Source organism: Rhinatrema bivittatum, chromosome 3 (genome assembly GCF_901001135.1).
Source record: "Rhinatrema bivittatum chromosome 3, aRhiBiv1.1, whole genome shotgun sequence".
Lineage (NCBI taxonomy): Eukaryota > Metazoa > Chordata > Amphibia > Gymnophiona > Rhinatrematidae > Rhinatrema > Rhinatrema bivittatum.
In genome coordinates this window covers 319847954-319861441 of record NC_042617.1, presented here as the reverse complement: position 1 = coordinate 319861441, position 13488 = coordinate 319847954, and the positions used below count along the sequence as shown (strand labels likewise).

Genomic DNA, 13488 nt, shown 5'->3' with positions numbered 1-13488 from the left:
CTCCAGGGGTAATCCATAGACTGGTGAGACTGACTTCAGTGCCGGGAAAAATTGTGGAAACTATTATAAAGAAAAAAATCACAAAACGTTTAGACAGACATGGTTTAATGGGACACAACCAGCATGGATTTACCCAAGGGAAGTCTTGCCTCACAAATCTCCTACATTTTTATGAAGAGGTGAATAAACATGTGGTCAAAGGTGAACCAGTAGATGTGGTGTATTTGGAATTTCAGAAGGCGTTCGACAAAGTCCCTCATGAGAGTCTTCTAAGAAAACTAAAAAGTCATGGGATAGGAGGCGATATCCATTTGTGGACTGCAAACTGGTTAAAAGACAGGAAACAGAGAGTAGGGTTAAATGATCAGTTTTCAGAGTGGAAAAACCTAAACGGTGGAGTGCCTCAGGGATCTGAACTAGGACCGGTGCTTTTTAATATATGTATAAATGATCTGGAAAGGGGCATGATGAGTGAGGTACTTAAATTTGCGAATGACACAAAAGTATGCAGATTAGTTAAATCTCAAGTGGATTGTGATAAATTACAGGAGGACCCTGTGAGATTGGAAGACTGAACGTCCAAATGGCAGATGAAATTTAATGTGGATAAATGCAAGGTGATGCATATAGGGAAAAATAACCCTTGCTGCAGTTACATGATGTTAGGTTCCACATTAGGAGTTACCACCCAGGAAAGAGATCTAGGTGTCATAGTGGATAATACATTGAAATCGTCAGCTCAGTGTACTGTGGCATTCAAAAAAGCAAACAATGTTAGAAATTATTAGGAAGGGAATGGTGAATAAAATGGTGTTTGTCATAATGCCTCTGTGTCACTCCATGGTGAGACCGCACCTTGAATACTGTGTGCAGTTCTGGTCGCCACATCTTAAAAAAATATATAGTTGCACTGGAGAAAGTACAGAGAAGGGCGACCAAAATGATCAAAGGGATGGAATGAGCTCCCCTAAGAGGAAAGGCTGAAGAAGTTAGGGCTGTTCAGCTTGGAGAAGAGACTGCTGAAGAGGAATATGATAGGAGGTCTAAAAATCATTAAAGGTCTTGAACAGGTAAATGTGAATCTGTTATTTACTCTGTTGGATAATATAAGGATTAGGGGGCCATCCATGAAGTTAGCAAGTAGCTCATTTAAAACAAACTGGAGAAAAATCTTTTTTACTCAACGCATAATTAAGCTTTGGAATTCATTGCCAGAGGATGTGGTTATGGCAATTAGTGTAACTGGGTTTAAAAAACTTTTGGATAAGTTCCTAAACTGCTATTAATCAATAAGGATTAGTAGCTTGCGATCTAATGTTTTGGGTACTTGCGACTTGGATTGACCACTGCTGGACACAGGATACTGGGCTTATGACCCTTGGTCTGACCCAGTATGGCACATCTTATGTTCTTATGTAGAGGTCGATTATTATTGAGCCAGCAGCCAAAGAGAGCAGGGGGAAGCTGCCAAGATAAGTTTTACTTCCTGTTCCTTTGTGCTTCTATTCTCCCATGTACTGAACATGGGAAATCTTTAGGCCAGGTTGTGCTGGAGACCTGCCCTAAAGTTAACTAGATAAACTTATCCGGCTTTTAGATAGCTGGGTTATTCAGCAGCCTAAAGCCAGATTATATGGGTTGAAGAGCATTCACCTTGGTCAGAAAATTAGATAACTGGTTATGCACAACTTTTTCTATGATCTTAGAAAGAAAAGGTAATTTGGAGATAGGTCTATAGTTTTGTAAATAACTATGATCAAGTCTACCATCCTTTAGAACAGGCCTAATTAGCGCCTACTTTAACATGGGAGGAACTTTGCCTTGATCAAGGCAAGCATTATAAACCAACCTGAGAAATCTTATTAAACTGCGTAAATGAGCTACTAAGGGCCTTAGTACTATTACTAGCAGTCTCAATGCTCTCAAGAACAGGTTCAAATGATATCCAAAAGGAATTTTACAAGATGGCCTATCATCAATCTTTTGAGTAAAATAGACAGCAAAGGTCTCTGCAGTAGGGAGTCCCATATCATTAGGAAAATCTGGCCTATTCAGACCATAACCCTAAAAAGTTGATGAGAATGTATGTCAGCTTGTTTTAATTTCCTTTCGAGGAACTCTTGTTTTGCAGCTACTTTATCATAACTGATACTTAATTGATAGGGGTCCTGGCCTTATGCCATGAATACTTGGGGAGCTGATGCTAAGCCAAATGGCAGAGCAATATATTGAGATACTTCCTGTGATTGAATTTATGCTTCCTTCATCTCCAGAGAACACAGCCAGTTCCCTTTGTTTATTAGGAGCAGTAAGGTGTCTAAGGAAATCATCTTGAACTTCTCTTTCATGCAAATGGAGAAAACTGCTTCTTAGGATTTGTGGACCCTTGGCCCGAGGTGGGGTTGATGCTACCTGAGGGGTTGGGCCCCGCAGGTCCCACCCTCGGGAGACAAGGCTGGCCAGGAACAGAGGCAAACAGGAACTTTGCCAGTACTAGCCCTCGTTCCCCGCAGGTTGAGCCCTTGGGCGCTGGGGCCGGCTGGTCTTAGGAGCACCTCTGTGTGGCTGGTCTCGGAGAGAGTAGGCGGCTGGAAGCAGAGAGTGTCAATGAGGTTAGGTATAGTCCAAGACCAAGGTACTCTCAGAGGGAGAGTGAGAGAAAGCCTCAAGGGGTGAAAGGCCACCATAGTTCCGAAGACCGTAGAGCAGGACCACGTGGGAGAGACCCTGAGGAGAGGAAGTGCAGAAGCCGAGGCTTGTATAGTGGTATGCTGAAGCACTGCTAGAGCGGGAGATATGCTGTAGCCTGTACGAGTAGAGTAGTAGTGCAGAGGGACTGCCTGGGAAACAGCAGTACAGTAACAGTGCCTTGTGATGTAGAAGCGCTGAGAGGTGCCCCAATGAGCGGGGGCAGAGAGACACAGTTCAGTAATGTTGAAGTGCTGAGACGGGTCTAGAGCAGAAGTGTAGAGGCAGCTTCTTGTGACATAGAAGCTCTGACCCAGGCCCCGAGGGGCAGAAGCGCCGTGATAGGATCTCTTGATGTAGCAGCGCTGAGCCAGGTCTTGAAGAGTGAAAGCACTGAAGCAGGATCTCCGATGTAAAAGTGGTGAAGCTGGTCCCGCGGAGCGGGAAGCGCCGTGGCAGGGACTGAAGTGTAGAGGCGCTGAGCCAGGCCCTGAGGAGCGGGAAGCACCGAGACAGGGTCCCAGGTTTGGAAGCACTGAGCCAGACCCCGGGGAGTGGGATGTGCTGAGACAGGATACGGACGAGAAGCGCAGGTATCCGAAGAGTTGGAACAACAGGTCCGGAGTATTGGAGCAAGCACCAGAAGATAACCAGGGAACTCGTTGCCAAGTCGGTTAGTGGTGGCTGGAGGTAGTCCTTAAATATCCCGGGCCAGTGATGTCATCAGCCAGAGACGAGCCTGAAGTTCCCCACCATTGGCCCTTTAAAGGGAGGACAGTTGGTGCGTGCGCGCCTAGGGAGGCCCAGGGTCGGAACGCTGGTCAGCAGCATTCCTGCCGCCACGTGGAGCACAGGGAGCCAGGAGGAATGCGCGCGGCAGCAACTGGCCACAGCCGTGAGTGTCCCGGGAGTAGAGAGCCAAGCATGACATGATGTGAGTTGAGCCGGCTGTGGGTGGATGCGGCCAGTGGCCATAACAGTACCCCCCCTCCTAAACCCTTCTCCCGGGGGTTTCGGTTTCAAAGGATGGGTGGCATGGAATTGCTTGATGAGATTCTTATCTAGAATATTGGTGGCTGGTTCCCAATTATTTTCCTCCGGTCTGAAGCCTTCCCATGAAAGAAGGTATTCCCATTTCTTGCTGCGTTTCCGTACATCAAGAACATCCTGTACTTGGTATATCACATCTGCTTCAGATGACAGTGGTTGTGGCTCGGGCAGCTTCTTGGAGAATCTGGATAATACCAAGGGTTTTAGCAAAGATACATGGAAGGCGTTGTGGATCTTAAGTGAAGGTGGAAGCCAGAACTTGTAGGTAACCAAAACCAAACAGTGGACACTGAGAAGGGGCCGATGTATTGGGGTGCGAAGCATGAAAATGGGAGCTTGAGATGGATAAATCGGGTGCTGAGCCACAACTTGTCACCCGGTTTGAACTGAGGGCCTACACGGTGATGAGCATGGAAGAACTTCTTGGCCTTTTGGGCTGCTTTATGTAGTAACTGCTTTGTACTGTTCCAGAGCTGATGTAATTCCTGGGTGGTTGACTGAGCCGCTGGTGATGGAACAGACAAGGGAAGCAGTAACTGAGCAAGAGGTTGACATCCATAGACTACCTGAAAAGGTGAGGAGCTGGTGGATGAAAATGGATGAGAGCTTAAAGCCAACTCCACCCAAAGAAGGAGATCTGCCCAGTTGTTTTGCCAGAGGTTAACATAAGCACGAAGAAATTGCTTGAGTGTCCTGTTGGTTCTCTCCACTTGCCCATTGGCTTGGGGGTGATATGCAGAGTGAAATCCGGGGAGACGTTGAATTTTTTTTTACAGAGAGACCTCCAGAATCGGGCTGTAAACTGAACTCCGCGGTCAGAAAGAATGTGCTTAGGGAGTCCATGGAGCCGGAACACATGACGAATAAATAACTGAATGAGTTGCGGAGCTGATGGAAGGCCAGGCAGAGCAACAAAGTGGGCCATTTTAGAAAAGCGGTCCACAATGACCCAGATGGTGTTGTTGCCACCGGAAGGTGGAAGGTCAACAATAAAATCCATCGCAATGTGGGTCCACGGCTCACTAGGGATAGGCAGAGGTTGCAAAAGACCCCACGGGCGTTCCACCGGAGGCTTGTGGCGAGCGCAAGTAGGGCAAGACTCCACATAGGCCTGTGCATCCTTCCTCATGGTCGGCCACCAATAAAACCACTGGAGGGTGGCCAAGGTCCTGGACTGCCCGGGGTGCTCTGTGATAAGGGAATTATGAGCCCAGTGGAGAACCCTCCGGCGCAGCTGGTGCGGGACCACCGTCTTCCCAGCTTGGACCGGGTATGTGGCTGCCAAGATGACCTTAGCAGGGTCAATAATGTGCCGTGGAGGGTCTGGAACATCCTCCGGGACAAAGGACCTTGAGAGGGCATCAGCCCGGCGGTTCTTGTCGGCTGGTTGGTAGCGCAGCAGGAAATTAAATCGGGTGAAAAAAAGGGCTCAGCGGGCCTGACAGTGATTCAAGGGCTGGGTCCGGTGCAGGTACTCAAGGTTATTGTGGCCGGTGTATACAGTGATTTGATGCTGAGCTCCCTCGAGCCAGGGGCGCCACTCCTCGAAGGCTAACAATCACCAGGAGCTCCTTATCTCCTATAGCATAGTTCCGCTCAGCTGGAGAAAAGCATTTGGAAAAAAAGGAGCATGGATGTAAGGTGTGATTAGCAGAGTACTGGCTTAAAACCGCCCCAATTCCCTTGGCAGAGGCGTCGACCTCGACAATAAATGGGCATCTGGGATCAAGATGTCGGAGACAAGGCTCACGGAGAAAGGCGGCTTTGAGGTCCTGGAAAGCAGTCACGGCCTCTGGTGACCAGTGAGATGGATTAGCCCCCTTGCGGGTCATGGCCATAAGGGGTGCAGTCAGAGTAGAGTAGTGATGGATGAAGAACTGATAATAATTGGCAAAGCCAAGAAATCTTTGTAGAGACCGAAGGCCCGTGGGCTGAGGCCAGTCTCGATTGCTTTTTAGCTTCTTAGGGTCCATTCTGAAGCCTTGACTCGAGACGATGTATCCAAGAAAAGGGACAGTCTCCTGCTCAAATGAACATTTTTCCAATTTAACGTATAGTTGATTGTCTCGGAGGCACTGGAGGACGCGGGAGACGTCTTGGCGGTGGCTTTGTAGATCTTTGGAAAACACTAAAATGTCGTCGAGATATACCAATGTGTCGTGGTGTATCATATTCCTGAAGACCTCATTCATTAAGTTCTGGAACACAGCCAGGGCGTTGCAAAGGCCAAATGGCATCACGAGATATTCATAGTGGACGTCCCTAGTATTAAAAGCTGTCTTCCATTCATCTCCCTCACGGATGCGAACCAGGTTATAGTCTCCCCTGAGATCCAGTTTGGAAAAAGTTTTGGCCTCTTGGAGCCTATCTAAAAGTTCGGCAATGAAGGGAAGAGGATAACGGTCCTTCTGGGTGATCTCATTCAAACCTCAGTAGTCAATGGAGGGACAGAGGGAACCACCTTTTTTCCCCACAAAGAAAAAACCTGCTTCGGCGGGAGACTTGGAGGGTCGGATGAACCCTTTGGCCAGGTTCTCACGGATGTACTCCGACATGGCCTGAATTTCGGTGAGCGACAGCGGGTAAATTCTGCCCCGAGGGGATTCAGTATTGGGCAGCAAGTTGATAGCACAATCGTAGGCTCGATGCGGAGGCAGAATGTCAGCGGCCTTTTTGGAGAACACATCTGCAAAGGCCAAATATTGAGGAGGAAGGCCAGGAAGAAGGAGCGCAGTACTAAGACAAAGCCAGGGCGAGACAGGCTCCAAATAGTTGGAATGGCAGGAGGGTTCCCAGCGGGAGAGTTGCAAGATGGCCCAGTCAAACTGGGGGTTATGCTGTAGTAGCCACGGCAAGCCCAAGACCACCGGGTGTATGGTCTTATCCAGAACATGAAAAGTGATGGACTGCACATGCAGGGACCCAGTACGGAGATGAAGTGGAGTCGTAGTATGGGTGACCCATCCAGGCAAGTATTCACTGTGGATAGACGAAAGGAGCAGAGGCACTGGGGTGCGGATGGTGGGAATCCGAAGGTGCTCTGTCAACTGCTTCAAAATAAAGTTACCACCAGCTCCTGAGTCCACAAGAGCCAAGGTATGGAACTCTTGATTGTCCACCTTGACCGAAACCGGAACTGTTAATGGAGGAGATGGAGAAGTCAGGCCTAGGAGCAGTCCTCCTGCCGAACCTAGGCCCGGGAGTTTCCTGGACGCCCAGGGCAGGCGGCCAGAGCATGTCCGGATTTACCAGATAGCTGACGTTGGCATCATTCTTCGGGAGAGAGCTTACCTCAACCCATTTGCATGCGCTCATCTCCAGTCTTGCATTGGGGGCAGAGTCCACCTTGGGAGAAGAAGAGCCTTGGATGCGGCGCAAGCTCGCCATAAATTTCTTGGAAGCCTGTAATTCCTGCGAACGCTCCTGGAGATGCCGATCAATCTGCCCAGTGAGATCAATAAGAGAGTCCAGGGATGCAGGCAGTTTGCGGGCCACCAACTCGTCTTTGAATCGAGAGCTCATTCCCTCGAGAAAGATGGATCGAAGACAATCAAGGTCTCAGTGTAGCTCTGAAGCCAGGGTCTGAAACTCTATGACATAGTCTGCCAGGGACCTGGTGTCCTACCAGAGGTGAAGGAGCGTGGATCCGGATGCGGATTGTCTGCCTGGGAAATCGAAGACAGAGCGGAACAAGGCAAGAAACCCGGGCAGGTCTCGGAGGACCGGGTCCGCACACTTCCAGAGAGGTGAGGCCCAGGCCAAGGCCTTGCCATCCAGGAGAGAAAGGATGTAGGTGGTTTTAGTAATCACGTCTGGGGAAATAAGCTGGTTGCAGGCAGAAGTTACATTGGTTCAGAAAACCCCTGCACAACAGGGAGTTCTCAGAGAAACGTGGAAGTGCAGGCAATGGAACGGTCAGCTGTGAGACTAGCATGGAAGCCGAGGTTTGGGCCTGGGAGACGATGTGGTTACCGCTATGGCGGCGTCCAATCAGGTGCTCAAATTCTCTACTGCAGCCGCCAGAGTTTCCAGGATCTTTTGTTCGATGATCTTTTGTGCCAGGCCAGGAATGGCCTGTATTGCTGAGGCCTCCCCGGGTCCATGGACTTGGCAATCTGTTAGGATTTGTGGACCCTTGGCCAGAGGTGGGGTTGACGCTACCTGAGGGGTTGGGCCCCGCAGATCCCCACCGTTGGGAGGTGAGGCTGGCCGGGAACAGAGGCAAACAGGAATTTCGCCAGTACTGGCCCTCGTTCCCTGCAGGTTGCCCTCTTGGGTGCTGGGGCCGGCTGGTCTTAGCACCTCTGTGTGGCTGGTCCAGAAGAGAGTAAGCAGCTGAAAGCAGAGAGTGTCAGTGAGGTTAGGTACAGACCAAGACCGAGGTACTCTCGGAGTGAGAGGGAGAGAAAGCCTCAAGGGGGTGAAAGGCCACCACAGTTCCGAAGACAATAGAGCAGGGCCATGTGGGAGAGGCCCTGAGGAGAAGAAGTGCAGAAGCTGAGGCTTGTATAGTGGTATGCTGAAGCAGGGCTAGAGCAGGGGATCCGCTGTAGCCGGTACGAGTAGAGTAGTAGCGCAGAGAGACTGCCTGGGAAACAACAGTGCAGTTAACAGTGCCTTGTGATGCAGAAGCGCGGAGAGGTGCCCCGAGGAGTGGGGGCACAGAGACAGTTCGGTATTGTCGAAGCGCTGAGACGGGTCTAGAGCAGAAGCATAGAGGAAGCGTCTTGTGACGTAGAAGCTCTGACCCAGACCCCGAGGGGCGGAAGCCCTGTGACAGGATCTCTTGATGTAGCAGCGCTGAGCCAGGTCTTGAAGAGTGAAAGCACTGAAGCAGGATCTCCGATGTAAAAGCGCTGAGGCTGGTCCCGCGGAGCGGGAAGCGCCACGGCAGGGTCCCAAGTATAGAGGTGCTGAGCCAGGCCCTGAGGAGCGGGAAGCACAGAGACAGGGTCCCAGGTGTGAAAGCGCTGAGCCAGACCCCAAGGAGCGGGAAGCGCCAAGACAGGATACTGATGAGAAGCGCAGGTATTTGAAGAGCAGGAACAACAGGTCCGGACTACTGGAGCAAGCACCAGAAAAGAACCAGGGAACTCGTTGTCAAGTCGGTTAGTGGTGGCTGGAGGTAGTCCCGGCTGGAGGTAGTCCCGGGCCAGTGATGTCATCAGCCATGGGCGAGCTTGAAGTTCCCGCCATTGGCCCTTTAAAGGGAGGACATGTGGAGCACAGGGAGCCAGGAGGAACGAGGCGGCAGCGACTGACCACAGCTGCGAGTGTACCGGGAGTAGAGAGCCAAGCATGACGTGACGTGAGTTGAGCTGGCCATGGGCGGCTGCGGCCGGCAGCCATAACACTGCTGACTTTCTCTGAGGGGGCTGCTCTGTGAGAAAGAACCCTATCTGGCAGAAACCATACAAAACACAAGACTGAAGCTGTGCATGCCGAAAGGAGCTTAAGAATCTCTTAGACAGCTCTGGAAAAGAATATCCAGCTCTGTGCCATCAGGATGGCATCAGCCAGTTGTGATGGGTGAACTGCTTGCCTTCAGAGAATGAAGTGGTTGTATTGCTTAAAACAACAAAAAAAAGCTGCAGGCAGTTAGAACTGGGACCCATTCTTGAAACCATCATTTTGTCTACTTTCAGGAAATATAATTTGAGGCAGACACGGTTTTCACAGGGCCCCAGGCAATCTAGTACCCACTATCTGTTTTTCTATGAAAGCCGTGTCTGGATAAGGCTGCATCCAAGTCTATGACACTTTGAAGAAAGGACCTACATGGTCTTAACAGCTCATTTGCAAAATCTTTGGATAAGTCTTATTGCAATTCAATAACAGGCATCACAGCCGACAAGGAACCGAGATGTCTGAAAACTACTGATCTCATGGCTGTTCTGCGTATCAGAGGAACTGAGCCCCACAATGTTAATAATGCTCTTATGTACAGCACATTACCTTTCTGCATCATACAGTCAAAGCATGTTACTTTACCTCACTTCTCATCATTCGCCAAACGTTTAGCACTATTCGTCCGACTATATTGATCTCACTCATTGTGTCTGCTCCATACTCATCTCTCTCAGTGGCAAACCTATTCTCCTTCTTATCATCTGCAACATGGAACAAGACAGCGCACATCAGTTCACTAGCACAGAAGAAAACATTACATCCTCAGCTGAACTCCAGCACCACTACTAACTGCAATGCAAAGGTGTGTAAGGATTAAAAGCTGAAAACTAGCCCATGCCCAGCAGGTAGTGCCTTCTACAAGAGAAAAGCATGGGATGAGTTGGGAGGATAAGTCGCAGTGAAGTGAGAATGAACTCCACAGTCCAACACACGAAACAGAAAAAGCTTGGCGGGCAAGCAAACTACCATTGTCCTTTCTTTCTCCTCTTCTTCTTAGTCCTACCGGCAGGAGTTTAAGTCTTTATATAGTTATTCAATTTATTAAAATGCACTTTGACTTTAAGCATTATTATGATATTAATATTAATGCTTTATATTTTGCTGTTCTAAGTTTTTTTCTTATGTAGAAATGTCTTGCTGTTTATTTATGGTTCTAAACATTAGATTATATTTAAGCATGTTTCATCTTTTACCTGATTACTGAGAAATTACTACTTGCCTGATAATTTCCTTTCCATTAGGACAGTAAGATGAATCCAGAACAAGTGGGTTATGCACCTTTACTAGCAGATGGAGACGGAGCAAACTGACGTCACAGTATATATACACCCCATGCAGTGACAATCTGCCAGTATTCTCTTCAAAAGCAATTGTGGACAGACTAGCAAAAAACTTGATTAAAAAAACAGATAACCACTGCAATACTCAGCTAACAGACAACACTGAGCTCAGCCAAGAATGTAATAACACTAGTCTAGGGACTGGAGTAGCACTTACCAGTAATCCCTGTAACATATAGGCTCACAGGAGGATCATTATGCAATCTTTCGGCAGCCAAGGAAGAGAAGTTGGATACATCTAACTGCCCTAAAGAAAAGGAAATTATCAGGTAAATAGTAATTTCCCATTTCTTAGTGTCCAGTCAGATGAATCCAGAACATGTGGAATGGGAGGGCTGCCTGTGGTCCAGTCAAAACGTGTATAGGCCATGTTGCCCCCGGGCCTGCACATCCAGATGATAATACCTGGAAAAGGTGTGTAAGGAGGACCATGTCACAGCTTGGCAAATGTAGACAGGAGACAACAATCTAACTTCTTCCCATGACACTGCCTGAGCCCTAGTGGAATGAGCCCTAACCTGACTAGGTAACGGCTTCCCAGCATCCAAGTATGCAGCCATGACTACGTCCTTAATCCAGCGAGCTATGGTAACCCGCGAGGATTGCTCTCCCTGTCTAGTACCACTGTGAAGGACAAACAGGTGATCCGACTTCCCCAAAGGTTCAGTAACCTCTAGATACCTGACAATATGTCTCTTGACATCCAAGACGTAACAGACGATACTCCTCTACATCTCTCTTCTCTGTCCAGAAATGGCAGGGTGATGGACTGATTCAAGTGAAACTCAGTGACCATCTTTGGTAAAAAGGAAAGAACAGTATGCAGCTGTATTGCCCCTGGAGTCACCTGGAGAAATGGCTCCAGCAAGACAAGGCCTGCAGTTCGGAAACCCTATGCTCAGAACAAATTGCCACAAGGAATACAGTTTTCAAGGTCAGCAACAGCAAGGACAGACTACTTAGTGGTCTAAACGTATGGCCTGCCAAAAAATCCAAAACCAAATTAAGACTCCATAGGGGCACGGAAAACCGCAAAGGAGGACAAAGATGTTTCAGTCCTTTCAGAAAACGGGCCACAACAGGATGAGCCAATAAGGATCCACCTTAAACCTTAAGAAACTGAGAGCCAAGTCTTTATTCAAGCCATCCTGCAAAAATTCCAAAATGAGAGGAATCTTGACCAAGGAAGGAAGAGTACCTCAATCTGCACATCAGGCCTTAAACAATTTCCAAACCCACACATACGTCAAGGAAGAGGAGAACTTTCTAGCTCTTAGCAAGGTGGAAATCAGTGCCGCAGAGTATCCACCTTTCAGCAAGCGAGCCCTTTCAAGGGCCATATTGTAACACAAAATCAAGTTGGATCTTTGAGAAAAACAGGTCCCTGCTGCAACAGGTTCCTGTGTGCTGGAAGTCAGAGGCAAATCCACCAGGAGCCTCCGCAGATCTGCAAACCACGGTCTTCTGGACCAATCTGGAGCAACCAAGAGCACCATCCCTCTGTGGTGTTCTATCCTTTGAATCAATCTGCCCAACATGGGCCATAGAGGAAAGGCATACAGCAATTTGTCTTCTGGCCAGTCTTGCACTAGAGCATCGATCCCCCAGTAACTTCAGATCTCTCCTGCGGTTGAAGAATCATGTAACTTTTGCACTGCGCAAAGTCGCCAACAGGTCTAGAAATGGGAGACCCCAGCGATCCCGAATCAGCTGAAACACTTCATCTGACAACACCCAGTCTCCTGGGTCCAGACTCTCCCTGCTGAGAAAGTCTGCTCTTATGTTGTCTTTGGCTGCAACGTGCGAGGCCAAGATCATCTGGAGATGTAATTCTGCCCATTCCATAAGCTGATCTATTTCCTGCGACACTTGCTGGCTCTTGGTACCTCCCTGCCGACTGATGTAAACCACAGTCATTGCATTGTCCGACATTATTTAGACCAATTGACTCTGCAGCCTGTCGCCAAACCGTGAACATGCCAACCAGATCGCCCTGGCTTCCAGCCGATTGACGTTCCAGTGAGACTCTTCTGCACTCCAGCGCCCCTGCGCTGTCAGCTCCTGACAGTGAGCTCCCCAAACAAGGAGACTTGCATCTATCGTCAGTACTAGCCAGTCCGGTGGGGTTAGGGAAACTTCCTTCTGAAGATGATTCGCCTACAGCCACCACTCCAGTTGGAGGAGACCTCTATTGGCAGGTGGAGCCAAATCAAATAGTCCTGAGACCACGGGTTCCACCGAGACTGCAGGGAGTGCTGAAGAGGTCACCACCAGTAAGCTAAGTACCTGCAGGTAAGACAATACGGTCGGGCACAGAGTGTTCAACAACAGATGGAGTTGAGCTTGCTGTGCTTTACTTTTTAACTTATGTATGTATATTTGTAAACCGCCTAGACGGACATGCAAATGTCTTATTGTTTGCGGTATATAAACATTTTTAAATAAATAAATAAATAAACTTCTGAATTAGAGCTTCTGGCAGGAACACTTTGTCCTGCTTTGTGTCAAACCAAACCCTGAGGTATTCCAACAACTGAATAGGCTGAAGACTGCTCTTGGCTAGGTTAACCACCCAGCCAAGCTCCTGCAACAGGGAAATCACCTTGTGAGTCACCAGGAAGCTCTCTTCTGGTGACTTGGCTTGAATCAGCCAGTCATCCACGTACGGGTGTACTAGGATTCCATTCCTCTCTCAACTCTGCCGCATCTACTACCATTATCTTGGAAAAGGTACTGGGGAGTAGTGGCCACATCAAAGCGCATCACCCCAAACTAAAAGTGGCACCCCAGAATTGCGAACTGCAAAAAGCACTGTTGTTCTAGTCAGTTGGGAATGTGAAGATACGCTCTGGCCAGATCCAGGGATGTCAGAAATTCCCCCGGCTGCACGGCCATTATCACCAAGCGCAAGGTTTCCATGTGGAAATGTTTCACCCACAGCTGAAGGTTGACACCTTTGAGGATAACCACATTATCATTTTTTACCTATGCGTCCAGAAAA

The 13488-nt window shown here is 48.7% G+C and overlaps 1 protein-coding gene across 2 annotated transcripts in view; it reads right to left on the bottom strand.

The window, feature by feature from the left end:
- The window catches only part of REV3L (REV3 like, DNA directed polymerase zeta catalytic subunit), a 720104-nt gene that overhangs the window by 200404 nt on the left and 506212 nt on the right, over nucleotides 1-13488 (bottom strand). For both annotated transcript variants that reach the window (XM_029595253.1, XM_029595254.1), the window contains exon 20: nucleotides 9730-9848. In XM_029595253.1, coding sequence (XP_029451113.1) covers nucleotides 9730-9848 — 119 coding nt within the window. The remainder of the gene's footprint in view (nucleotides 1-9729; nucleotides 9849-13488) is intronic.